At 44.6% G+C, this 27,549-nt stretch overlaps 1 protein-coding gene across 1 annotated transcript in view; it reads left to right on the top strand.

Moving 5' to 3' along the window:
* ITGA3 (integrin subunit alpha 3) overlaps window positions 1–12,577 on the top strand; it is a 162,907-nt gene extending 150,330 nt beyond the window's left edge. Inside the window, exons 22-27 of the mRNA XM_030220498.1 lie at window positions 6,825–6,935; window positions 7,177–7,290; window positions 8,266–8,364; window positions 9,896–10,021; window positions 10,463–10,613; window positions 11,211–12,577. Of these exons, the coding sequence (XP_030076358.1) occupies window positions 6,825–6,935; window positions 7,177–7,290; window positions 8,266–8,364; window positions 9,896–10,021; window positions 10,463–10,573 (561 nt within the window). The 3' untranslated portion in view covers window positions 10,574–10,613; window positions 11,211–12,577. The remainder of the gene's footprint in view (window positions 1–6,824; window positions 6,936–7,176; window positions 7,291–8,265; window positions 8,365–9,895; window positions 10,022–10,462; window positions 10,614–11,210) is intronic.
* Window positions 12,578–27,549: the final 14,972 nt, after the last annotated feature.

Below are 27,549 nucleotides of genomic sequence, written 5' to 3'. Positions count from 1 at the left end.
TCAGTTTCATCCGGTATTCCTCCCCGTGTTCCTGCTCTTGAGATTTTCTATATTTCTGGAACGCCAACTCTTTAGCCTTTATTTTCTCAGCCACTTGCTTGGAGAACCATATCGGTTTTCTTTTTCTTTTAGTTACTCTCCTTACATAAAGGTCTGTGGCTCTATTTATTACTTCTTTCAGCCTGGACCACTGTCCTTCCACTTCTCGTACGTCCTCCCAGCCCATCAGCTCCTTCCTCAGGTATTCCCCCATTTTACTAAAGTCAGCACGCTTGAAATCCAGGACTTTGAGTTTAGAGTGTCCGCCCTGCACTTCAGCCGTCATATCAAACCAAACCATTTGATGGTCACTGCTTTCCAGGTGTGCGCCCACTCTGACATTTGACACACTATTCCCATTTGTGAGCACCAGATCCAACGTTGCTCCCTCCCTCGTGGGTTCCGTCACCATTTGTCTGAGCAGAGCACTTTGGAAAGCATCCACAATCTGTCTACTTCTTTCAGATTTGGCAGATGGAACCTTCCAATCTACATCTGGCAGATTAAAATCTCCCAACAACAGCACCTCTCTTTTCTTCACCAACTTATGAATATCAGCGATCAGATCTTTATCTAGTTCCTCCAATTGTGTCGGGGGTCTGTAGACAACGCCCACGTGGACAGAGGTTCCATCCTCTCTTTTTAAGGTGATCCATATCGCTTCTTCCTTTCCCCAGTTTCCTGTCATTTCAGTCGCTGCGATATCATTTCTCACATACAGAGCTACTCCTCCACCTTTACGCCCCTCTCTATCCTTCCTAAAAAGATTATAGCCTGGTATGTTTACATCCCATTCATGGAAACCATTGAGCCATGTCTCTGTGACTGCAACTATGTCCAAGTCTGCCTCCAACATCAGGGCTTGAAGGTCATGAATTTTATTGCTTAGACTATGAGCATTTGTGGTCATCGCTTTCCAACTACATTTCCTAGTATGTGTTTTGGTTTTAGTGATTTGGGGGTGTCTTTTCTCTTTGGGTACCTTCTTATCTTTTTGTTCCACCTTCCTTGGTTTTTCTTCCGCCTCAGTTTTATTTTCAGGAACATCGCAATGCTGTAGTGGAGCAAAAGAATTTTGTAGTGGCAACACTTGTGCTGGTGGATGCTTTTGTGTCACATGACGAAGTCTGCCTGAGCCTACTGTGAACCATCTGTTGTTATGTGGTTTTATTCTTTGAGGCAGTGGTGAGAAGTTATGATTCTGCACAGTCCTATAAGTTGCTTTAATTGCATCTAATTCTTGCATTACTTTACAGAGCTCTTGTTTTAAAGTAGATAGCTGAAGACAGATAGGACAAGCTTTCAGTCTCCAGATGATTTGCCTTGAAACTAAAGCACCACAATTATTGCAGAGAATAAAAGTCATCCTGATTGGTTGAAATGGGTATGAACAGGTGTACTATGTTGGAGTTAACAGGCTGCAAGACTGCCTGTGTATGATTGAGGAGTAAAGTTAATGAGGTTTGGTTTGGCTATAAATGAGTGGAAAACCCTGGGGTGGGTGGGATTATAAGTCCCCAAGTGTCAGCTAACTGCTGTTTTATCAAGGGAATTCTCTAGCTGGGTGGGACCAGGACCAAAGAATTTCCAATTGAATTAACCTTTAAAATTGTCTAAGAATATAACGTTTTAATCTAAATATTCCCAATAATTACAGCTGTGTAAAATGTTACTTTTGAGTCTCAAATGAATTCAATGCTGTTTTAACAGCCTCTCCTCTCTCTTCCTAAGAAATGTTATCTCTCTGGTGTGTACCGATGTTACATTAACCCAGTCTATATCCGGACAATTGAAATCACCCATTATTATTACATTGCCCATTTTATTTGCTTCCCTAATTTCCCTTGACATTGCTGTGTCCGTCTGCTCGTCTTGGCTAGGCGGACAGTAGTACACTCCTATCACCGTCCTTTTCCCCTTTTCACGTGGAATTTCAATCCACAAAGTTTCCAATAGGGGTTTTGTCTCCTGCAATGTTTGCAGCCTATCTGAGGCTACCCCTCCTCCTATCCTATCCACCCTATCGCTACGACATGACTGTGTCCCATTGGTTATCTTCCTTCCACCAGGTCTCAGAGATGCCAATAATATCCAGTTTTTCATTGTGTGCAATGTACTCCAGCTCTCCCATCTTATGCCTCAGGCTCCTGGCATTTGCGTATAGACATTTCAATGCATTCTTGTTGTTCCGTTTTATATTACGTTTAATACATGGCATTATTAATGTGTTATCTTCTGTCTGGTCATTATTCATTTTATTTAAGGCCATCTGATCTACTAGGATTTCTTTGACATCCTTACAAGTAACCTTTTCTTCCCTGTCTGGGTTATATCCTCAAAAGATACCTTATCCTGAACCATGCGCTTTTGAGCGACTGTCAGCCTTCCCCCCGTTTCTAGTTTAAAAGCTGCTCTATTTCCTTTTTAAAAGTTGACGCCAGCAGCCTGGCCCCACCCTGGTTAAGGTGAAGCCCATCAGATCAGACTAGCCTCTCCTTTCCCCAGAATGCTGACCAGTTCCTGACATATCTATGTGAAATATTGGAAATTCCAGAGGTAAACCTACCACCTTTTAGCCAGGTGTATTATGTTCCACAGAAGGCATCATCTCAACAGGGGAAAAAAAAGTCTTTGAATTTGACTGCTTTTCTGGAGACCTCCGAAACTGAACAAGCAGAAGCAGCCACTTCAGTGGCTACTTTAACATTGATTCCTGATAAGCAATGGCTTTTACGATTATTCTTTAAGCACCGGGATTACTACTACTACTATTTAACATTTCTAAAGCGCTACTAGGGTTACGCAGCGCTGTACAGCTTAACATAGAAGGACGGTCCCTGCTCAAAGAGCTTACAATCTAAAGGACAAATGTACAGTCAGTCAAATAGGGGCAGTCTAGATTTCCTTCGGCACCTAACCTTTATACCTTTCAGGAAATCTAAAGGTATAAAGGTTAGGTGCCGAAGGCAACATTGAAGAGGTGGGCTTTGAGCAAGGATTTGAAGATGGGTAGGGAGGGGGCTTGGCGTAAGGGCTCAGGAACTTTATTCCAAGCATAGGGTGAGGCGAGGCAGAATGGGCAGAGCCTGGAATTGGCGGTGGTGGAGAAGGGTACTGAGAGGAGGGATTTGTCCTGTGAGCGGCGGTTTCGGGCGGGAACGTAAGGGGAGATGAGGGTAGAGAGGTAATGAGGGGCTGCAGACTGAGTGCAATTGTAGGTAAGAAGGAGAAGCTTGAACTGAATGCGGTATCTGATCGGAAGCCAGTGAAGTGACCTGAGAAGAGGGGTGATATGAGTATATCGGTTCAGGCGGAATATAAGACATGCAGCAGAGTTCTGAACGGATTGAAGGGGGGATAGATGGCTAAGTGGGAGGCCAGTGAGGAGTAGGTTGCAGTAGTCAAGGCGAGAGGTAATGAGAGCATGGATGAGAGTTCGGGTGGTGTGCTCAGAGAGGAAAGGGCGAATTTTGCTGATGTTAAAGAGGAAGAAGCGACAGGTCTTAGCTGTCTGTTGGATGTGCGCAGACAAGGAGAGGGAGGAGTCGAAGATGACTCCGAGGTTACGGGCGGATGAGACGGGGAGGATGAGAGTGTTATCAACTGAAATCGAGAGCGGTGGAAGAGAAGTGGGTTTTGGTGGAAAGACGATAAGATATTCCTGGGCCAAAGAATAAGTCTATTTCCTGATGTTTCGAAAGAAACCCAGAAAAGACGTAAACAATTTTTGTTATTTAAACCAGCTGTCTTGCAACTTGGAGGAGTATTTTTTTTGAGGTTCCCGTGTAAGTGCATTATTCAGTTGAACTCATTTAAATATGTTTTCATGGACCCTTCACAATTGTCATCTTTTATTGCTTCGAGAAGAACTGAAGGAGTTTAATTTAATGTTTATTTCTGTCCATATCTGTGTTTGACTAACTTTGATGATTCTTTTTTTTTTCCCTTAAAATTCCTGCTATCAACATCTTGGATCCAATAAATAGTGGACTTGAGTGTTGGAAACTGAATTTATTACCTTTGTTACAATTATTCTGCAGCCCCCCATTACCTCTCCGCTCTCATCTCTCCCTTCATTCCTCCCCGTGAACTCCGCTCACTGGACAAATCTCTCTTGTCGTCCTCCTTCTCCTCCACCGCTAACTCCAGGCTTCGTCCCTTCTCTCTCGTGACACCTTATGACTGGAATAGACTTCCTGGACTTATACGTCTAGCTCCATCTCTACCTGTTTTCAAATCCATGCTGAAAACCCACCTTTTCACTGCTGCTTTTGGCTCCTAGCCTCTACTCATTTGCCCTCCCTTGTTCCTTCCTTCCTTCTCACCCATTACTTCCCTCACCCGTAACAGTCTCGTCTGTCTGTATTATTTAGATTGTAAGCTTTTTTGAGCAGGGACTGTCTCTTTGTATCAGGTGTTCAGCGCTGCGTGCGTCTGGTAGCGCTATACAAATGCTAATAATAATAATGTTTATTATTGTAAATTTATTGTAATGTTTACCACAGGGGTCTGTGCTGGGTCCGTTGCTTTTTAATGTATTTATAAATGACCTAGAGATGGGAATAACTAGTGAGGTAATTAAATTCGCCGATGACACAAAATTATTCAGGGTCGTCAAGTCGCAGGAGGAATGTGAACGATTACAGGAGGACCTTGCGAGACTGGGAGAATGGGCGTGCAAGTGGCAGATGAAGTTCAATGTTGACAAGTGCAAAGTGATGCATGTGGGTAAGAGGAACCCGAATTATAGCTACGTCTTGCAAGGTTCCACGTTAGGAGTTACGGATCAAGAAAGGGATCTGGGTGTCGTCGTCGATGATACGCTGAAACCTTCTGCTCAGTGTGCTGCTGCGGCTAGGAAAGCGAATAGAATGTTGGGTGTTATTAGGAAGGGTATGGAGTCCAGGTGTGCGGATGTTATAATGCCGTTGTATCACTCCAGGTGCGACCGCACCTGGAGTATTGTGTTCAGTACTGGTCTCCGTATCTCAAAAAGATATAGTAGAATTGGAAAAGGTACAGCGAAGGGCGACGAAAATGATAGTGGGGATGGGACGACTTTCCTATGAAGAGAGGCTGAGAAGGCTAGGGCTTTTCAGCTTGGAGAAGAGACGGCTGAGGGGAGATATGATAGAAGTGTATAAAATAATGAGTGGAATGGATCGGGTGGATGTGAAGCGACTGTTCACGCTATCCAAAAATACTAGGACTAGAGGGCATGAGTTGAAGCTACAGTGTGGTAAATTTAAAACGAATCGGAGAAAAGTTTTCTTCACCCAACGTGTAATTAGACTCTGGAATTCGTTGCCGGAGAACGTGGTACGGGCGGTTAGCTTGACGGAGTTTAAAAAGGGGTTAGATAGATTCCTAAAGGACAAGTCCATAGACCGCTATTAAATGGACTTGGAAAAATTCCGCATTTTTAGGTATAACTTGTCTGGAATGTTTTTACGTTTAGGGAGCGTGCCAGGTGCCCTTGACCTGGATTGGCCACTGTCGGTGACAGGATGCTGGGCTAGATGGACCTTTGGTCTTTCCCAGTATGGCACTACTTATGTACTTAATCAAGAATATATCTTGAAATGTTTGTATAAATTTGAAATTAAAAAAAAAAAAGAATTAAAAAGTGTGTGGGGTAAACAGAAAAGTCTCTAAATATACCGTATTTTTCGGACTATAAGACGCACTTTTTTCCCCCCAAATTTGGGAGGAAAATGGGGGGTGCGTCTTATAGTCCGAAGGTAGACTTCTTCCTACTCACGCGATCTTCCCTGGTGGTCTAGTGATGTCGGGGCAGGAAAGAGCCCCCTCTTTCCTGCCCAGCGCGCTGCTCTCCATCCTCCTGTATGCAGCCTGACGGTCTCGGCGAGATTCAAAATGGCCGCCGAGACTTCAATTCTCGGCGGCCATTTTGAATCTCGCCGAGACCGTCAGGCAGCAATGCATACAGGAGGATGGAGAGCAGCGCGCTGGGCAGGAAAGAGGGGGCTCTTTCCTGCCCCGACGTCACTAGACCACCAGGGAAGATCGCGTGAGTAGGGAGAGGTGGTGACAGGGCCGGGGGGAGGGCGGGATTCGGACAAGACGCACCGGAGCACCTAGGTTTTAGAGTTGGAAAAAAGGAAAAATAATTTTTTCCTATTTCCCTCCTCTAAAACCTAGGTGCGTCTTATAGTCCAAAAAATACGGTACCTAACACATCAACAGCTATAAGTTCATTCATGATACGCAAGAGTGGTGCTTAGACAACAGCTCCAGCAATGGGGAAGTGAAACCAATGCCGGATGGACTTCTATGGTCTGTGTCGCGTACGTGGGAAGACAGATAAGGATGGGCTGGAGTGGGCTTCAGTGGCAACTCAAGTGCAGGGCAGTTTTCTTTTTTTTTTATGGTCCGAGCCCTGAAACTGTTAAGGACAGATCAGGATCAAGTATGCATATTTTTTTATGCCACGTTCATCTCGTATGCTATGAATGCAGGTCCTTTATATCTCAGTAGGGGAAGGAAAGACATTGTAAAGTGGAACATAGCAAGTAAAATGCCGTAATATTTTTGGATTGTTGGTTCAATAACGATTTGATAATGAGTGTAACTGTTGGGCAGACTGGATGGACCATGCAGGTCTCTCTCTGCCGTCATTTACTATGTTACTACAACTGAGCTGCTTTTAATCTGGCCTTGTGCTTTCCTCCATCTTCCCCCACCACCTGAGTACACTGCTGTTCTTTGGATTTGATTTGGAGAGTTCTGGCAGTGTCCTACATGTCGTATCTTCTCTGTTAAAGCTTTCGAATCAGATGCAGTCGCGGAAGAGGCGGGAGCTGGAAGCCAACACCCAGGCCCAAGAAGTGGTGACTCTGGCAGCAACCAAGCGAGCTCGGTCCGAAACCTCCCTGGTAAGTAAAATGGACCTGTGACACCTACCCCGGCAATTCTGAAGGAGAGTTTGATTGTGGAGTAGAAGCTGTAGACACGGGTGGTTTGGGGGGAAAAGTACTGGTGGTGGAATTTCCAGAATGTTCCTTCTCCAGTTCTTTGCCCACAGGAAGTGAAAATAGAAATGTGGGTCTTCGTGAGGGCTTTTGGGGTACTGGACAGACCTATGTCAAGATTTTAAAAAAAATCTTTGCTCACCAGAGCTGCTTCCAGAGGACTGCACGCTGTGTCCAATTCAGCTGCCCACTGCGGAACCTGAGGAAGACGGCCACAGTGACGGTACGGGCCCATGTCTGGAACAGCACTTTCCTGGAGGTAACAAAATACTGCAGTGTGTTAACACAAGAGCTTGGTGTTCCCTATTCCTGAGAGGTAAAGGACCACAGGGCCCTACAGCCAACATGTCTTACTACTGAGAGGTCAAGGTCTCCCCATACCCAGCATGCCTTGCAGTGACCTGGTGTTCCCTGCCCCTGATAGGCCAAGCAGCATGGGCTCCCCATACCCAGCATGCTCTGCAGTGACCTGGTGTTTCCTGTCCATGATTGGTCAAGCAGCATAGGGTCCTCTATACCGAGCGTGCTCTGTAGTGACCTGGTGTTCCTGATAGGCCAAGCAGCATGGGGTCCCCATACCCAGCATGCCCTGCAGTGGCCTGGTGTTCCCTGCCCCTGATAGGCCAAGCAGCATGGAGTCCCCATACCCAGCATGCCCTGAAGTGACCTGGTGTTCCCTGTCCCTGATTGGTCAAGCAGCATAGGGTCCTCTATACCGAGCGTGCTCTGTAGTGACCTGGTGTTCCTGATAGGCCAAGCAGCATGGGCTCCCCATACCCAGCATGCTCTGCAGTGACCTGGTGTTTCCTGTCCATGATAGGCCAAGCAGCATGGAGTCCCCATACCCAGCATGCCCTGAAGTGACCTGGTGTTCCCTGTCCCTGATTGGTCAAGCAGCATAGGGTCCTCTATACCGAGCGTGCTCTGTAGTGACCTGGTGTTTCTGATAGGCCAAGCAGCATGGGCTCCCCATACCCAGCATGCTCTGCAGTGACCTGGTGTTCCCTGCCCCTGATAGGCCAAGCAGCATGGAGTCCCCATATCCAGTATGTGTTATTGCTAGCAGACTGAGGACTACAGGCTTCCCATATCCAGCGTGTCTGCCTGTTGGCACTGAGAGTTGCAGGAACCCCCCTGTCCTGTTTGCTGTGATAATTGCTACTCTGTATACTCTATGATACTAAGGATAGATGTTTTCTCTGTCCTTTCTGCATTCTACCTTTCTCTCCCACAGGACTTCAGCAGTTTTGATCGGGTAAAAGTGGATGGGGAAGCAACGTTGTACCTGCAGACAGACCTTCCCAGCATTCACATGAAGAATCACACGGTGCAGGTGAGTCCCGGTGCCTCCTTGGCTTCATCCCACGGACATTTATTCTTTATTTGGACTTATTTCACACCTTTCTCAGTAGTAGCTAGGGGAAAATCCACTGCTTATTTCTGGGATAAGCATCATAAAATGATGCTTATCCCAGGTGTTTGTGATCTGGATTGGCCACTGTTGGAAACAGGATGCTGGGCTTGATGGACCTTTGGTCTGTCCCAGTGTGGGAATACTTACGTAAGTACATTCAGGTGCACTGGGTATTTTCCTGTCCCTGAGGGTTAATGGTCTGTTTGTACCTCAGGTGATGAAGGATCACAAGGAGCAGCAGCTGGATTTGAACCCAGCTTCCCTGGTTGCTCTAACCACGTGTAGCATCTTCAGACTCCCCAAGGCTGGAGTGTAGGTTGACATTGGTGTGGTTTGTAACAAGTAGTTGGGAGTTCACAGCTGTTGAATGCTCCAACAGCATCTGTCAGGGTCTGCCACTGAGTGGGGCTTTGAAAGCTGTATCTCTCACCCCTCCCTTTCCTCCCCCAGGGTTAGCTAGCATTCTTGTGTTTAATTTCTGATACCCCTCGCTGCTTGTACTTGAGTGAGCGCCCGATGGGCACTGCATCCTGTTGCCTTCTCTGAAGTGCCTCCTGCTGGGAGAGGCAGGAATTGGAAGAGTGTACGGGCCCTACAATGAGCTTGTTTTGCAACACCTCCAGCAGCATCTGTGGGCTTCCCCCTCCACCCCCCCCCCCAAAAAAAAAATCTCTTCTGAAAAACCAGAACTCCTTCCCGTTTCCAACAGCGCCTACTGTTGGGACATGCTGAAACTACCAAAGCGCTGTTCCATATATTCAGTGTTTTTTTTTGAGGGGGTACTTGGAGGTATTGACAGTGGCGTTCCTAGGGGCGCTGACACCCGGGGCGGATCGCTGATGCGCCCCGCCCCCCGGGTGCAGCGCCCCCCCCCCCCCCGGCGAAAGAACCCCCCCCCGGGTACACGCCGCTGGGGGAGGGGGGGGGTGTGCCGCGCGCCTGTCGGCTCCTCGTTTCCATGCTCCCTCTGCCCCGGAACAGGAAGTAACCTGTTCCAGGGCAGAGGGAGCATGAAAACGAAGAGCCGACAGGCGTGCAGCACCCCCCCAGCGGCGTGCACCAGGGGGGGACCGCCCCCACCGCCCCCCCCCCCCCTTGGTATGCCACTGGGTATTGAGTACCGGCATCTTTTAATTGTCTGCTAAAATTGACCCACAGTCCCCATGTTTTGATGAAAGAACTCAGGCTTCGCACGACAATTCTGTCTCGTCATAGATTCTGTGACTGGTTGCAGGGAGCCTGGCTGTTGTGGGGTGGGTCCCTCAGTGATCACCCCATCCCTGAAGTGGGGGCTGCCATTTGAGTACCGGCACCTTTTTTGCTAGAAAAAAAAAAGCACTGCATGTATTCATGTGGTAATTCTTTGGACAGTTTGTGTGTCACATGGGAGATTTTTAGTCAGATAAAATTTTGTTTTTGTTTTTTTCCCCTCCCTCTGTTCCATGGCTAGTTCTTTGTAAATATTGATTCGGACTTGACTGAGGAGCAGCCGACCGAGATCGAGCTATGGGTGATTATTGTAGCAGTCTTGGCGGGGGTGCTGCTACTGAGTTTCATTATCCTGCTGTTGTGGAAGGTAAGAGCAACTCCAGCTTCCCCACTTTCCACCCCTGCAGACCATGCGGAAACCTTTCTATGGTAAAGGAGAGGGTCGTTAGAAGAAATCTTTCCAGGCCTGATGTAATGTGCCAGTGTACAGAGTCCCCTATAGTGGGGCTGAAGGTGTGGGGGGTTAATGCAGGGGGCTCTTTCCAGGCTGAGGATGCAGATGCTTAGGTCAGGGGTCAGTGCTGTAAGGTTTGTAGCTCTGGGCTAGATCATATAATAGCTGATCTTGCACACGGTTCACCTTGACCCGTGGTGTGTTACCTGAAGGTCTGAAATATCTCCGTACCAGAGCCTCTCCCGAGTCTTGCAGCCTGAATCCTGGCTGGCATCATCTGCTTCCTTACTGGAGTCACAGCCCCCATCCCCCTCCCCAGCTTGGCCTTGACTGGTATCACCTGCTTCCTTGTAGTGCGGGTTTTTCAAGCGAGCGAGCACACGAGCTATGTATGAGGCTAAAGGTCAAAAGGCCGAGATGAAGATCCAGCCGTCTGAAACGGAGCGGCTAACAGAGGACTACTAGCCAAGGGCTGAGCCCGCTGGGGGCCTGCTCCCTCCTCTGGGTAATGAAATGGAAGGGGGATCCTTACTGTCTTAACACTTTCCCTGTTTCTTCCTGTCCTGTCACGTCTTCTTCGAGGAGCTGGATTGTCTCGCTGTCTAACTGAACACATTCCTGTTCCAGCGTCTTGAGTCTCCTGTTTTTCTGTTTTTCAACCATGGCTTTGCTCCCGCTTTGAGCTGCTCCAGCTTTAGCTTTGAACAGAACAGGCCACGCCTATCCAAACAAGAAACCGGTAGCTCCGCCTTTGCAGACCAAACAAAACTGATTGAGCCCAGAGCAAAAGCTGGAGTGACTTAAACCACTGTGGAACACGAGTCTTAAAATATTCCTTTCAGCTGGTGAGGTGGGGGCGGAAATATTTGTCTCCTTTGCTGTCTGCTGTTCTGTCCAAAGTGGTGGTACCTCTTAGGGACTTAATGGTGAATCTTTGCATCGATGCTGGAGAGACTTGTACTGCTGCCTCTGTTTTTTCTTTTCTTTCCCTGTCGTCTCCGTCTCTTCCCTCCCTCCTTACCACAATTTGCTGTACAGGTTCAGTAATCTCTGTTATTTCTTCTTGGTTTCCTTCCCCCCCCCCCCTCAATTCCTCATCCAGTGCGGCTTCTTTAAGCGAACGAATTACTACCGGCTGATGCCAAAGTACCACGCAGTCCGAATCCATCGGGAGGAGCGCTACAAACGTCATGACAGCCTTGTGCCACGGAAGCCCAAGAAGCACTGGGTAACCAACTGGCAAGATCCCACGAAATACTAGCTCCACCGATGCCCTTCTTTTTCCATGTCTTGGAAAGGTGATGGTGGTGGTTCTGCATCGCTGTGCGGAGAGTCCCAGGACCACCGGCCTGACTAGTAGAGAATTCTTTTACGCTCTCTTTTAACCAAAAGCAACATGACCCTCTCGGAGACTTAAAAATTGTATAAACCTGTGTGAAAATGCAGCAAGGACCAGCCAGGGAATGAAAGACTGTCCCATCTCTCTCCCCTTCAATACGCAGTGCATTGTGCACGTGTGACTGTCATTTGCATGTGTGTGCACTTCCTTGTGCATGCTTCTGGAGTCTCAAATGAATACACAGGTACTTGTACAGACACTACTGGGCACACACACATCTCTATTGAGTCCGCTAAGCTGGTGCACACTCACACTGTCATGGACTCCCGTCGTGTGGGATGCTCTTGACGGTTCCCTCATCTTGGCTGATCCTGCATGCACGAATGGGCCCTTTTCTATGCACAAGCACACACATGCTTCATTCCCTATGTCATTTGTCAATCTCGTGCTCTCTGCTTTGCTTGCAGGTCCCGTGCAGTGCATGGCTCATCTCACAAGCACCGCTGTATGTTTTGTGCCCAACACATACGTGCATGCCTGCTCACTGTGCTTGGTCTCCCCTCTCTCTGCTTTGCACACCCATATGGACAGGGGCCTTCGTTCTCACTATTTGCTCCCGACCAAAATTGTTACTTCAGCGTGAAAGGTTCAAGAAGCTCCCATGCACAGTCTTCACGCCAGCTTGCCATTATCTGGTTCTCATGCATTGTGCCTTTCACCTTGCTTTGCAACTTCTATTGCAGCTGAAATCCCTTGCCAAAGAAAGGGGTGGTGGAGGGGAAGACAGGGCAACCTTCAGATGCCCTACAAATCCCAAAGGGAGGTGGCATCCTTGGATGGCCTTACAGACTGTGGGCATGGGCATCCCACCCTTCGCAAGATGCCCTGCACTGGATTGCACTTCATTATCTCTGTGATACACTGGAGAAGATGTGCCTTCACTGGATTTTTTTTTTTAATTGAACACTTTCTAATGTTAGAAAAAGACTGTATTTTGCTGGAGATAAACTTATCAGACAGGTTTCTCCCTACCTGTACATCCCTAGGGAAGTAGAAAAGGAAGAACTTTAATGTCATGGTATGATTGTTTTTATTTTCTGTCAAAATGAAAGTTGCTTTTTTTTAATTAACAGTTTGGTTTGTGCCTTCTTGGTGTGAATGAACCCTCAGGGTGGGGCAGGGCAGGTTGGCCGGTGTTGGGGCCCCTGATTTGCAGGCGTGGAGCCAGCCAGGTATCTTGCCGGATTTGGCAGGCTCTTGGTGATGAGGTTGAGGGTCCGCCATGTGGGGTTAGTAGAGTTTGACTTCCGTGGTGAGAGACAAGGGACTGATGACGTGAAGTTAGGAGATGGTGGTCTACAGAGACTTGATCTCTCCTGATCTAACATTCTGTTCTCTCCTAAACTGAACAGACTCTCTTGAGGAGTTCCCTTTTGGCGTGGAAAGCAACTGGCTATTGTCCTGCCCCCGCTGTGAGCTCTAATAGGTTCCCTTCTGAAAATGACTTGAAATGCTGAGCAGTTAAAGCAGACGGACAGGCTAAACCGCAACAGCAGGCTTTGGGAGTAAAGTTTTATGTCAATGGAGAGCTGTGGGGAAAGCTCAGGGGGTCTTTTACTAAGGCGCCCTCACGTTTTTGGCGCGCACTAAAATTGGGCACACGCTAAATGTTAGAGACGCCAGTGCATTCCTATGGGCGTCTGTAATGTTTAGCGTGCACCAAAAACGTGAGCGTGCCTTAGTAAAAGACCCCCTGAGGTTCTTACTTTCCCCTCTCTCCATGAAACACTTCCTGGACTGGTGAATCCCAGCAGTAGAAGGCTGGATTTGACTAATGTTTCTGTCTTGGGGGAAGGTATCCTAAGGAGGCAATTCTGTCAAGCTACAGGCACAAAAGGCTTTTATTTTATTTGTATCCCACATTTTCCCACCTATTTGCAGGCTCAATGTGGCTTACATAGTTTTGTTATGACATTGACATTCCAGGATATCAGATACAATAAGTGATGTACAGAGATTAAGTAAGGGAAGGAAGTGATTAGGGGTGGAGTATAGAGGTGGACTTTCAATGCTGGGTGGGTTGGTGAAGTGGATTAATGAGGTTATAGGTTCTCTTTGTAGGCCTTGTTGAAGAAATATGTCTTCAGAGATTTGCGAAAATTAGTTATTTCATCGATTGTTTTCAGGTCTGTAGGTAAGGAGGCAATTCTGTCAAGCTACACGCACTAAAGGCTTTTATAACATTTCATGACTGCATACTCATGGAAAGTGTGCCCTAATTGTGTGTGACCTGCATGTGTGTGTCCTGGGAGGACACCAAACGAAGCAGATACGTATGTGGAAAACAATATTTAATTGATATGGATCAATAAAAAATTAACAAATCTATTTGTTGAACTCGCAATTAAAATGCACACTTTGACAGATGTCACAAAATGTTTATCTTTTTTTTATTTATATTTTTATGGTGGCATATGTCGGTTCACGATTTCAGAAGGTTTGTTTTTGTGAAGTGCCATCTGTCAAAGTGTGCATTTTAATTGCGACTTCAACAAATAGATACTCAAGTGGAGACTATATGATTTTATAGCTATCGATTAGCCCCTGATGCAGCCCAGTGGGGCGAAACACGGCCTGTGTCGGGCTTGTTAATTTTTTATTGATCCATATCAATTAAATATTGTTTTCCACATACGTATCTGCTTCGTTTGGTGTCCATCTTGGCGTTTGCAGATCGATTACCCTGTGTGTGTCCTGGGGACACAGTTTGAGCAGAGGGGGAGTTGATATATGTATATATTTTGTAAAATGTATGACCAGCTGAGCAGGTGTGGAGTTGTGTGTGGGGGCATTTAGGGCTGGTTCTGGCAACCCAGGTCTTTTGGAAGGTGATGTCAACAACTTTCTCTTCTTTTGCTCATGGAATGAGTTGGGGGGAGGGGGTATCCAGATTTTTGCTTAGTTCCTCTTCTCTCCTACACCTCCATTTTCTTTTTAGCACTCTGCAGTCCAGGGGTGGGATAGTAGCAGGATAGTGTTGGGTACTACTGTGAGTGGAGTTGTTTGGGAACATTTTAACTCCCTTGCCAGCAGCGGAAGCCACATGTGTTGACAGTCGAACACCTTCTGGAAAACTCTTTGAAAAGACCAGTCAATGTAGATACTGCAGACCATGGAAGGAGGCTTGGTGCTCTCTGTTCCTGACTTCTGAGGAGCGAATGTATGGAAATGAACAAATGCTCAGTTTAGGGATGGATTCCTGGAGGAACAAAGGGGGAGTTGCAGGGTCCTGGCTCTGTCCCTAGCCTTCTTGAGTTCTCGCACTGTTCAATAAAGCTAATGCCTTGACTGTAAAGTTTGTATAATTGTGTGTGTGTGTGGGGGGGGGGGGGGGGGTTAAAGTTCATATACTTTATTATTTTTGGAATATAACAAATATTAATTTCAAATAGTATAGAACAATATTAATAAACAATACATCAAGATGAGGGGTTATATCATGCATACATTTCCATAAAAATAGTACCTCTATAGAATAATGTGAGGAAAAATATCATATGTACTAGTATCACAAATTTTGACATGAACCTGCTGAAATAAAAATATAATTATAACAGTAAATGATCTAATAGGTCTGCCTATGGATTGTCGAGGTATATTTTGAAAGGAGGCGATTGGTAATCAAATTTTATGAACAGATTTGTATCTGTTAATATATTCAGCAGCTTTGTATTCAAATCCATGAATCATGAGAATAGTAAAAGCCACCAAAAGCAACATTGGGTCACTACTTTGAATAGTTTAGAGGATGGTGTCAGACTTGTAGACTGTAGGATTACCAACAATCGTCAAAGCTTTCCCCAAATTTTTCAGATAGGAACCGATTCTTTTGTCTTTGAGAAATCTTCACAACTTTCAGGAGTTGACGTGGATAGTCTACTGAGTTTTTCTGATCATGTTAAACAGATGGGTCAAAAGTCAACCACCTAGGTGGAGAAACTGGGTCTGCTACAAACAAAGTGAGTCAATGAGAGGGGAATGGCCTGATGAACATGGCTCTTCCAAAGAACCAAGGAGGTGAGATGAACAAGAATAATACACCTTATTCTGTATTATGACTTGACATGGCACTGTTTCAGCAAAAGTGCCTGCCTCTGGAGTCTAAAAATCACAATGAAAACTGATAAATACATATACATAAAAATACATTTGCTTAAAAAATATGAACATGGAGAATTAAAAATGAGTGAGACATACTTACATGTATATTGTGTATCTGGATTTTCAAAAGGCGTTTGACAAGGTACCTCATGAAAGGCTACAGAGGAAATTGGAGGGTCATGGGATAGGAGGAAATGTCCTATTGTGGATTAAAAACTGGTTGAAGGATAGGAAACAGAGAGTGGGGTTAAATGGGCAGTATTCACAATGGAGAAGGGAAGTTAGTGGGGTTCCTCAGGGGTCTGTGCTAGGACCGCTGCTTTTTAATATATTTATAAATGATTTAGAGATGGGAGTAACTAGCGAGGTAATTAAATTTGCTGATGACACAAAGTTATTCAAAGTCGTTAAATCACGGGAGGATTGTGAAAAATTACAAGAGGACCTTGGGAGACTGGGCGGCTAAATGGCAGATGATGTTTAATGTGAGCAAGTGCAAGGTGATGCATGTGGGAAAAAAGAACCCGAATTATAGCTACGTCATGCAAGGTTCCACGTTAGGAGTTACGGACTAAGAAAGGGATCTGGGTGTCGTCGTCGATAACACACTGAAACCTTCTGCTCAGTGTGCTGCTGCGGCTAAGAAAGCGAATAGAATGTTGGGTATTATTAGGAAAGGTATGGAAAACAGGTGTGAGGATGTTACAATACCGTTGTATCGCTCCATGGTGCGACCGCACCTTGAGTATTGTGTTCAATTCTGGTCGCCGCATCTCAAGAAAGATATAGTAGAATTGGAAAAGGTGCAGCGAAGGGCGACTAAAATGATAGCGGGGATGGGACGACTTCCCTATGAAGAAAGACTAAGGAGGCTAGGGCTATACAGCTTGGAGAAGAGACGGCTGAGGGGAGACATGATAGAGGTATATAAAATAATGAGTGGAGTGGAACAGGTGGATGTGAAGCGTCTGTTCACGCTTTCCAAAAATACTAGGACTAGGGGGCATGCGATGAAACTACAGTGTAGTAAATTTAAAACAAATCGGAGAAAACTTTTCTTCACCCAATGTGTAATTAAACTCTGGAATTCGTTGCTGGAGAAAGTGGTGAAGGCGGTTAGCTTAGCAGAATTTAAAAAGGGGTTGGACGGTTTCCTAAAGGACAAGTCCATAAACCGCTACTAAACGGACTTGGAAAAATCCAAAATTCCAGGAATAACATGTATAGAATGTTTGTACGTTTGGGAAGCTCACCAGGTGCCCTTGGCCTGGATTGGCCGCTGTCGTGGACAGGATGCTGGGCTCGATGGACCCTTGGTCTTTTCCCAGTATGGCATTACTTATATGTACTTATTGTGATAAGTAAGAGGGTGTCCTATACGGTGTAGGCCACTAGAGGGCGCTAGAAGAAGGTGGAGGTCGCTAGGACTGGGGAGAGCCCTGGGAGGTCCACAGGTGCAGGCGGTTATGGGCTGGGTCCGGTGTAGCTAATTAACCACTTTATACCCCACCTGAGTTGTGAAAGGAAAGGAAGTGAGCTAGCAGCAGAAGAAGAGAGAGCCCCTGAAAGATACTGGCTAACCTTATGGACTTGGGGTGGACGGGGTGTCCAAAGGAGATCATCAGGCTGAAAATCCTGGGGTAAGAAGTCCCTAAAGCATTAGTGTTTGACTGTGTGTCCTCAGTACCTATAGGAACTGTGTGTTCAGTGGAGGGACTGTGTGTCCAAAGAAGAAAAGACTGTGTGTCCGGAACTGTGTGTTCAAAGAGGGGACTGTGTGTCCAGAACTGTGGGTTCAAAGGGGGGACTGTGTGTCCAAAGTACTGAGAGAAGGAACTGTGTGTTCAAAGGGGGGACTGTGTGTCCAAAGTACTGAGAGAAGCAGGCTGCAAAGCCTGGGGTTGAGAGTCCCCAAAGTATTGGTGTAGTACTGAGCCCATGTATCTGTGTGTGGAGGCTCAGTGTGAAGATCTAGGAAAGTATAAAGTATTAAGCTAGAAGAAGTGTGCCCAGGGGCTGGAATAAAGAGTTGCCTGAGAAATATGCAGTTGGTGAGACCTGTTTAATTTGCTTAGTGGGAAGCAGGTCACCCTGAGCGAGAAGGGGGATATCACAATATATTTAAAAAGTTAACAAGGAGTCTCACATAGAAATATATAAATAGCAAAGTAAAACCAAATTGCACTAAAAGGTGATAAAAACTAAATGTTAAACAGATTATCAAAAGCTGATGAATACATACATATAAAAATATATCCTTTTAAAAAATTAAGAGCCCTGCTAGCATTTTTAACGCACCTACAATTAACGCGTTCACTAACTGTGAAGGCACCTATAGGGATATTGTAGATGCGTAGCCTGGCAGAACAAACGCAGTATAGCTAGAGCAAAAAATCGTAACCTAATACCAAACCAAATAGCTCTAGCAAAAAGATCGATCGTGCTTACTTGGTAAAGTGGAGAAAAAGCCCTCAAACCACTGGTAAAATACCAGAGGTTTGGTGCGTGGTTATGTAATATTCAATATATAACTCACACAGCGGTTCTATCATTGGGCAAGAGAGGTGTGGTAGCCGTGTTAGTCCATTCTTAAAGGTTATCAATAGAAATCAAATAAAAGAAAACATGGAAAAGAAAATAAGATGATACCTTTTTTATTGGACATAACTTAATACATTTCTTGATTAGCTTTCGAAGGTTGCCCTTCTTCGTCAGATCGGAAATAAGCAAATGTGGTAGCAGATAGTATATATAAGAGAAACATCAAAGCATTACTTTGACAGTCTGACAGAGTGGGAGGGCAAAAAACTCCACAAACCCCGGGCTAATTCAATGTCTCCAATCTGAACTTTCAGCATAACGAGAGAGCACTCCGTTCCTGACGAAGCCGTTCTTAGGTGAAACGGAGGTCCCCGTTGAACGGACAACAAAGAGTGCTTGATCCAAGTGAAAGCTAAATGCTATTCTCTTTTTTTGTAATGCTGATTTGTTTAAGAGGCTCAAAAGTTTAGCACATAAGAAAGAATCTACTTCAATCTGTGAAGAACAATCTTCTTTGGTAGTATAACTTTGAGGCTTAAAGATTTAGCCCGGGGTTTGTGGAGTTTTTTGCCCAATGATAGAACCGCTGCGTGAGTTATATATTGAATATTACATAACCACGCACCAAACCTCTGGTATTTTACCAGTGGTTTCTGAGGGCTTTTTCTCCACTTTACCAAGTAAGCACGAACGATCTTTTTGCTAGGGCTATATTGTAGATGCGTGCATGGTTAACGCATGTTAAAAATGCTAATGCGCCTATAACACAGCTTAGTAAACAGGGCCCCAAATTTGGTGAATGAATAAAACTCATATGTGCATATGTACTTAAAAATCTGAGTAACACAAAAGATGTAAATTGCAAGTACGACATAGATTTTACTGAAAACAAAATTTTAATCGTCTTAAGATGTGGGATACAAATTTACATATATAACTCAAAATAGTCAAAAAATCAGTGGTTAAATGAAATGCTGACCTGTACCTGGTTGTAAAGAAATAATCAAAAGTAGGGGTGTAGGGAAAGTAAAACTGTAAACCAGGATCAAGTCTATAATGGAAAGGCAACATTCATACTTAGAACTTCATCTCGCCTCCTTGGTGCTTTGGAAGAGTCTTGTTGATCACGCTACTCCCCCCTCATTGAAACAGATGATTCAAAAATCTTGTAATACTATGCGAAAGCCAAGATCATTACGTAAAGTTTTTGGTTTTATAGCTATGTCATGCAAGGTTCCACGTTAGTAGTCACGGACCAAGACAGGGATCTAGGTGTCATCGTTGATGATACGTTGAAATCTTCTGCTCAGTGTGCTGCTGCAGCTAAGAAAGCAAATAGAATGTTAGGTATTATTAGTGAAGGAATGGAAAACAAAAATGAGGATGTTATAATGCCTTTGTATCGCTCCATGGTGCGACCGCACCTCGAATATTGTGTTCAATTCTGGTCGCTGCATCTCAAAAAAGATATAGTGGAAATAGAAAAGGTGCAGAGAAGGGTGACAAAAATGATAAAGGGGATGGGACGACTTCCCTATGAGGAAAGGCTAAAGCAGCTAGGGCTCTTCAGCTTGGAGAAAAGGCAGCTGAGGGGAGATATTGATAGAGGTCTATAAAATAATGAGTGGAGTTGACCTGGTAGATGTGAAGCGTCTGTTCACGCTTTCCAAAAATAGTAGGGCTAGGGGGCATTTATCATTTCCATGGGCCTTCTCTGTACCTTTTCTAATTCCACAATATCTTTTTTGAGATGCGGCGACCAGAATTGAACACAATATTCGAGGTGCGGTCGCACCATGGAGGCATTATAACATCCTCATTTTTGTTTTCCATTCCTTCACTAATAATACCTAACATTCTATTTGCTTTCTTAGCTGCAGCAGCACACTGAGCAGAAGGTTTCAACATATCATCAACGACGACACCTAGATCCCTTTCTTGGTCCGTGATTCCTAACGTGGAACCTTGCATGACGTAGCTATTATTCGGGTTCCTCTTTCCCACATACATCACTTTGCACTTGCTCACATTAAATGTAATCTGCCATTTAGATGCCCAGTCTCCCAGTCTCGTAAGGTGGTCTTGTAATTTTTCACAATCCTCCCGCGATTTAACTTTTTTATAACTTTGTGTCATCAGCAAATTTAATTACCTCACTAGTTACTCCCATCTCTAGGTCATTTATAAATACGTTAAAAAGCAGCGGTCCCAGCACAGACCTCTGGTGAACCCCACTAACTACCCTTCTCCATTGAGAATACTGACCATTTAACCCTACTCTCTGTTTTTGTATCTTTTAACCAGTTTTTAATCCACAATAGAACACTACCTTCCATCCCATGACTCTCCAATTTCCTCTGGAGTCTTTCATGAGGTACTTTGTCAAACTCCTTCTGGAAATCCAGATACACAATATCAAACGGCTCACCTTTATCCACATGTTTGTTCACCCCTTCAAAGAAATGTAGTAGATTGGTGTGGCAAGATTTCCCTTCACTAAATCCGTGTTGACTTTGTCTCATTAATCCATGCTTTTGAATATGCTCTGTAATTTTGTTCTTAATAATAGTCTCTACCATTTTGCCCGACACCATCGTCAGACTCACCGGTCTATAATTTCCCGGGTCTCCTCTGGAACCTTTTTTAAAAATCGGCGTTACATTGGCCACTCTCCAATCTTCTGGTACCACGCTCGATTTTAAGGATAAATTAGTCAATAGAAATAAAACAAAATAAATTACATATTACTAATAATAGCTCCACAAGCTCATTTTTCAGTTCTATCAGTACTCTGGGATGAATACCATCCGGTCCAGGAGATTTGCTACTTTTCAGTCGGTTCCTTCTTCCATTTTCTGAAGGATTTTCTTTTAGCTCTAATAGCTTCCTTCACCTCACTTTTTAACCACGCCGGCTGTCATTTGATCTTCTGTCCTCCTTTTTTAATAAGTGGAATGTATTTGGCCTGGGCTTCCAGGATGGTGTTTTTGAACAGCATCCACACCTGATGTAAATTTTTGACCCTCGCAGCCGCTCCTCTAAGTTTTTTTTTTTTTTTTTCCACCGTTCTTCTCATTTTATCATAGTCTCCTTTTTTAAAGTTAAACGCTAACGTATTTGATTTCCTACGTATACTTACTTCTATCAAGCGGCCTCAGCACCATTACCTCCTGCACCAGATCATGCACTCCACTAAGGACTAGGTCTAGAATTTTTCCTTCTCTCGTCGGCTCCTGTACCAGCTGCTCCATAAAGCATCAAGGAATTTTACCTCCCTAGCGTGCCCCGATGTTACATTTACCCAGTCTATATCGGGGTAATTGAAATCACCCATTATTATTGCGTTGCCTAGTTTGTTTGCGTCCCTAATTTCCTTTAACATTTCTGCATCCGTCTGGTCATCCTGGCCAGGTGGACAGTAGTACACTCCTATCACTATCCTTTTCCCCTTTACACATGGAATTTCAATCCACAGTGATTCCAAGAAGTGTTTTGTTTCCTGCAGAATTTTTAATCTATTTGGTTCAATGCTCTCGTTAATATACAATGCTTCCCCTCCACCCTATCACTATGATATAATTTATACCCCAATATGACAGTGTCCCACTGGTTAGCCTTCTTCCACCAGGTCTCAGAGATGCCTATTATATCTAATTTTTCATTTAGTGCAATATATTCTAACTCTCCCATCTTATTTCTTAGGCTTCTGGCATTCGCATATAGACATTTCAAAGTATGTTTGTTGTTCCTATTTACATCATGCTCAGTACTTGACAGTATTAATTTGCAATCTTTTGTCTGATTTTTATTTAAGGACACCTGATCTACTACGGTCTCTTTTGCAACCTCACTATCAGAATACCCTAACTTCCCTGTTGTGGTGATATCTTTGGAAGATACCTTATCCAGAACCATGCGCTTTTGTGCAAATGTTGGCCTTCCCCCCCCCCCGTTTCTAGTTTAAAAGCTGCTCTATCTCCTTTTTAAATGCCGATACCAGCAGCCTGGTTCCACCCTGGTTAAGGTGGAGCCCATCCTTTCGAAATAGGCTCCCCCTTCCCCAGAATGTTACCCAGTTCCTAACAAATCTAAAACCCGCCTCACCTGCACCATTGTCTCATCCACGCATTGAGACGCCGGAGCTCTGCCTGTCTCGTGGGCCCTGAGCGTGGAACGGGTAGCATTTCAGAAAATGCTACCCTAGATGATCTGGATGTGAGCTTTCTACCTAAGAGCCTAAATTTGGCTTCCAGAACCTCTCTCCCACATTTTCCTATGTCATTGGTACCCACATGTACCAAGACAGCTGGCTCCTCCCCAGCACTTATCTAAAATCCTATCTACGTGACGCGTGAGGTCCGCCACCTTCGCACCAGGCAGGCAAGTCACCAGGCGATCCTCACATCCACCAGCCACCTAGCTATCTATATGCCTAATGATCGAATCACCAACTACAACAGCTGTCCTAACCTTTCCCTCCTGGTCAGCACTGGTCACAGTGCGAGAGGATAGTACATCCCTTGGTGGGCAGGTCCTGGCTACAGGAGTACTTCCTACTTCACCAGGGTGATGCTCTCCTTCTAGGAGACCTCCCTCCTCCAAGGTAGCAGAGGGGCTACCAGACTGGAGGTGGGACTTCTCTACAACATCCCTGTAGGTCTCCTCTATGTACCTCTCTGTCTCCCTTAGCTCCACCAGTCTGCTACTCTAGCCTCAAGAGAATGGACATGTTGTCTGAGAGCTAGGAGCTCTTTGCATCGGGCACACACATAAGACATCTCACCAACTGGGAGATAATCATACATAGTAACATAGTAGACGATGGCAGAAAAAACTTGCACGGTCCATCCAGTCTGCCCAATAAGATAAACCCATATGTGCTACGTTTTGTGCATACCTTACCTTGATTTGTATCTGCCATTGTCAGGGCACAGACCGTGTAAGTCTGCCCAGCACTAACCCCGCTTCCCAACCACCAGCCCCGCCTCCCCCCACCGGCTCTACTACTACTACTCAATATTCCCAAGGTGCTACCAGACTCGCGCAGCGCTACACTGCCACCCAATCTCAGCTAAGCTTCTGAGGATCCCTTCCTTCTGAACAGGATTCCTTTGTTTATCCCACGTATGTTTGAATTCCGTTACCGTTTTCCTCTCCACCACCTCCCGCGGGAGGGCATTCCAAGTATCCACCACTCTCTCCGTGAAAAAATACTTCCTGACATTTTTCTTGAGTCTGCCCCCCTCTCTCGCTGTTGGACTGCTGACTCCATCTTAGTGTTTTTGAGTTTTTCAATAATTTAAAACTTGCTACAGTATTAAGGATATTAGCCTAATAGAAAAGTGTCTTTTAGTTTATATAGTATATTGTATGATTTAGGTAGTGTTTCCTTCTTAGATGGTAATGAAATGTATTTAAAACTCTGTAAGAGCACTCCTTGCATGTTACCCTAATTACAATAACCGACTATAAATGAAGAGTTGTCCTAGGGGTGGGAAGACTAAACTAGATCCTGCAGTGCCTGTTAGATTCTATCTGTTAATGCTGTGGTACAAAGTTTTTAAAACTAAATGGAAAAGACTATGGAGATTAGTTGATAAAATTTGCTTTTTATATTTTTATTTTGCCTAACTCTAACCTACAATTCCTCCTTTAAACCCCAATCTTTAAGTTCCCAAAGCACAAGCAAAATAGTGTTCACTTACCAAAGAAATGTCCTCTTCTCTTGGAACTTTTCAAATGGGTGCAGTCAAAGATTGACAACAAGAAGGGTAAGAGCTTATCTAATGTATATAAAGCTTTAAGTGTACATCTTGCAGGTTCCATGTTGGGGGGGGGGGGGGGGGGGGGGAAGGGTTGAGAGTCAAGTATATGGTAGATATTTAAGAGGCATACTATAAAAAGTGCCTGTTTTAATTAGGAGCCAGTCAGGTCTATGGATTTGGTCATTGTTCTTGTTATCAATAGAAATCAAACAAAATAAAACATGGAAAAGAAAATAAGATACCTTTTTTTATTGGACATAACTTAATATATTTCTTGATTAGCTTTCGAAGGTTGCCCTTCTTCGTCAGATCCGAAATAAGCAAATGTGCTAGCTGACAGTGTATATAAGTGAAAACATTCAAGCATTATTGTGACAGTCTGACAGGGTGGGAGGATGGGGGTGGGTAGGAGGTATGCATGGGGACATCAAAGCATATCATTGATATTCTAACAGGATGGGTGTGGATAGGTGAGGGGTGGGGTGATCAACAGAGAAATACAGCTTTATGGTTTATAATGGGCTAGGAACCCCAGATCCTTGTTAAGTCCTTTCGGTTGGGTTTTAAAATATTCAATCATTCTGACTTCAAAGGTCTTACGTTCTTGTATGGTTTTAAAGTTACCTTTCAGGATTCTCACTGTGAAGTCACTGGTACAGTGTCCTGGTCCTGTAAAATGCTGACCAACAGGGGTGGGAGCCCTACTGGCACCAGTATTGTTCATGTGATGTCTATGTAAATTGAATCTTGTCTTAAGCATCTGGCCTGTTTCTCCAATATAGCATCCTTCGTTACATTTTTTACACTGAATGATATATACCACATTGGAAGATGAGCAAGTGAAAGATTCCTTTATGTTGAATATCTTTCCTTTGTGGATGACTGTGGGGTCCTGTGAAATATTTTGGCATAGTTTGCAACTGGATAAATTACAGGGAAGTGTGCCCTTCTGTTCCTTTTCAGTCTGTGATGGAAGTTTACTTCTGATTAGCTTGTGTTTTAAGTTGGGTGGCTGTCGGAAGGCCAGTACTGGTGGGGATGGGAATATCTCTTTCAGTAATTCATCCTCCTGGAGTATAGGTTGTAGATCTCTTATGATTTTCCTCAGTTTTTCCAGCTCTGGATTGTATGTCACTACAAGGAGGATTCTGTCTGTGGCTTTTTTCTCCTTGTACTGTAGCAGATTCTCCCTGGGTGTTTCTTGGAAATCCATATGGCTCCATATCGTAGAAGGTGAGCAAGGTGATAGGTATAGAAATCTGAGAATCCGACTCCCCCATCTTCTTTAGAAGCTTCACGTGTTTTTAGTACAATTCTGGGCTGTTTTATCTTTTCACAAATATGTAGTAAGTTTTTTTTTTTTAAGCCCCTTCATCTTTTTATAAAAATATAGATAAAATCGGAAGCATACATCTTTATGGTTTGAAGTCGACCCCACCAAGAGAGTTAATGGGGTCCATTTCTGAAGTAAGATATTTATTTTTTTAAAGATCTTATCCTTATTTAATTCCATCAATTGTTCTCTATCTCTATGAAAGATTATGCTAGGATATTTAATGCAAAGCAGAGACTAACGAAAATTAGTAGAACCCATTTTCCATCTGTGTATCCTAGAATATTGTGTTCAGTTTCGGAGGCTGTATCTTACTAAGGGTGTAAAAAGACTTGAAGCGGTGCAAAGAAAATCTTTAAAAATGGTGTGGGATTTGCGTTACAAGCATAGGCGGTCGGTGGCCCAACTGTTTGGGGAGGCTAAAGGGGGCGGGGTTATGGGTGGGGCCAGGGGCGGGGCTTACATTCATAATTGTCTGACAACATAGAAAAAAAAAGTAAAAAATAAGTCACAATTAATACCTTTTATTAAATTTAGATATTAAATACGTATCGTATGTCAAAAAATAAAGTGGTTGCTCAAAGCATGTACTAATCACAATTGCTCAACTGCAAAACACTATGCACAAATTTGTGCAAAAACACACTCATAAACCTTACTGTACCATAACACTGGGCAGACCCTAATAAACCAATATACCACCCATATGGAAAATGCAGACCGTCAACAATATGAAACGAGGGATCATAATATCACAATTCTCATGTAGAGCCACAAAACACCCTTTTAGGGTGGAAAGTGTTCACAATTAGCTCCTTTTATGAATGACTATATGTAGATCCTTCAAGAGGTAGTGTGTCATGATTTTGGCTCTAAAACCCTTTCTGATGATTTGGTGCCACCTCAGTAAGGCCAATACACAATCTCTCCACTGCAAAACACTATACACAAACTTGTGCAAAAGCACACTCATAACCTTACCAAACCATAACAGTACTAATTCCAAGGACAGGACAAGCTACAACTTTATGCATGGAAAGGCAGTACTGTAAATACACCGGGCTCTAAAACAGCAGTGCACAACCTAGTGAAACAAAAAAACCCCCAAAAAGGGCTGAAAATACTACACGCTAGCAGAATACTGCACCCTGATCACATGAAAAACACATGACACAACAGATATGAAGGCAAAATACTGAACTGGAAAGTTACCTCAAGAAGTCAGAGTCCGCATGCAGCAATACTAGAAAAATTGAAACTTACATGCAAAACATCACAGATGCAAATTTCCAAAAGCTGACATATTCCAGTTAAATAAATTCGGAATAAAATACTTTTTTCTACCTTTGTTGTCTGATCATTTAGTTTTTCTATTTGCTTTGGTCTCAGTGTCTTCTGTTTTATGCAGCATCTTCTTTCCATTTGATATTTTTTTCTCTCACCATGTCCACCATCCTCCTGTGTCCTTATGCGTCCTGTCTACCATCTGTAGCCCTGTCCCTATCCTTCAGTATCCTGATCCTGCTCTTAAATTCAACAGTTTCTCCTCCATCCATATCCAGCATTTCTCCTCACTCCCCTCCATCCATGTCCAGCACCTTCTTTCTCTCCTACCCTTCCATCCAGTATCATCCATCTTTCTCCCTCCATCCTTCCACCCATTACCCTCTCCCAATCCTTCCGTTCATTGTCTCCCTCTGTTTCCTCTTCCTTCTAGACAGTTCTCTCTCTTGACCCTTTTCCATTCAGCATGTCCTCTCTCACCCCGTCCTTCCAGTGTCTTTCCTCTGTCCCTCCCTACCACCGTCTTCCCTCAGTCTGACCCCTCCTTCCAGCATTTTTCCTCTTTCTCCCTCCTTTCATCCAGCCAGCATTTTTCAGTCTGACAGCTAGGGTCTCCCCCAGTTTCTCCCCAGCAGCTTCTCTCTCTCCTGCCCATGTCCCCTCTTTCTCTCCCCATCTCTTTCTGGCTCTCCCCTGCTCTTTTCCATGTCCCTGGCTCTCCCCTGCTTTCTTCCATGTCCCTGGCTCTCCCCTGCTCCTTTCCATGGCCCCTCTTTCTCTCCCCATCTCTTTCTGGCTCTCCCCTGCTCTTTTCCATGGCCCCTCTTTCTCTCCCCATCTCTTTCTGGCTCTCCCCTGCTCTTTTCCATGTCCCTGGCTCTCCCCTGCTTTCTTCCATGTCCCTGGCTCTCCCCTGCTCCTTTCCATGGCCCCTCTTTCTCTCCCCATCTCTTTCTGGCTCTCCCCTGCTCTTTTCCATGGCCCCTCTTTCTCTCCCCATCTCTTTCTGGCTCTCCCC

Source organism: Microcaecilia unicolor, chromosome 12, assembly GCF_901765095.1.
Source record: "Microcaecilia unicolor chromosome 12, aMicUni1.1, whole genome shotgun sequence".
Taxonomy (NCBI): Eukaryota; Metazoa; Chordata; class Amphibia; order Gymnophiona; family Siphonopidae; genus Microcaecilia; species Microcaecilia unicolor.
This window is presented reverse-complemented; position numbering and strand designations above follow the sequence as displayed.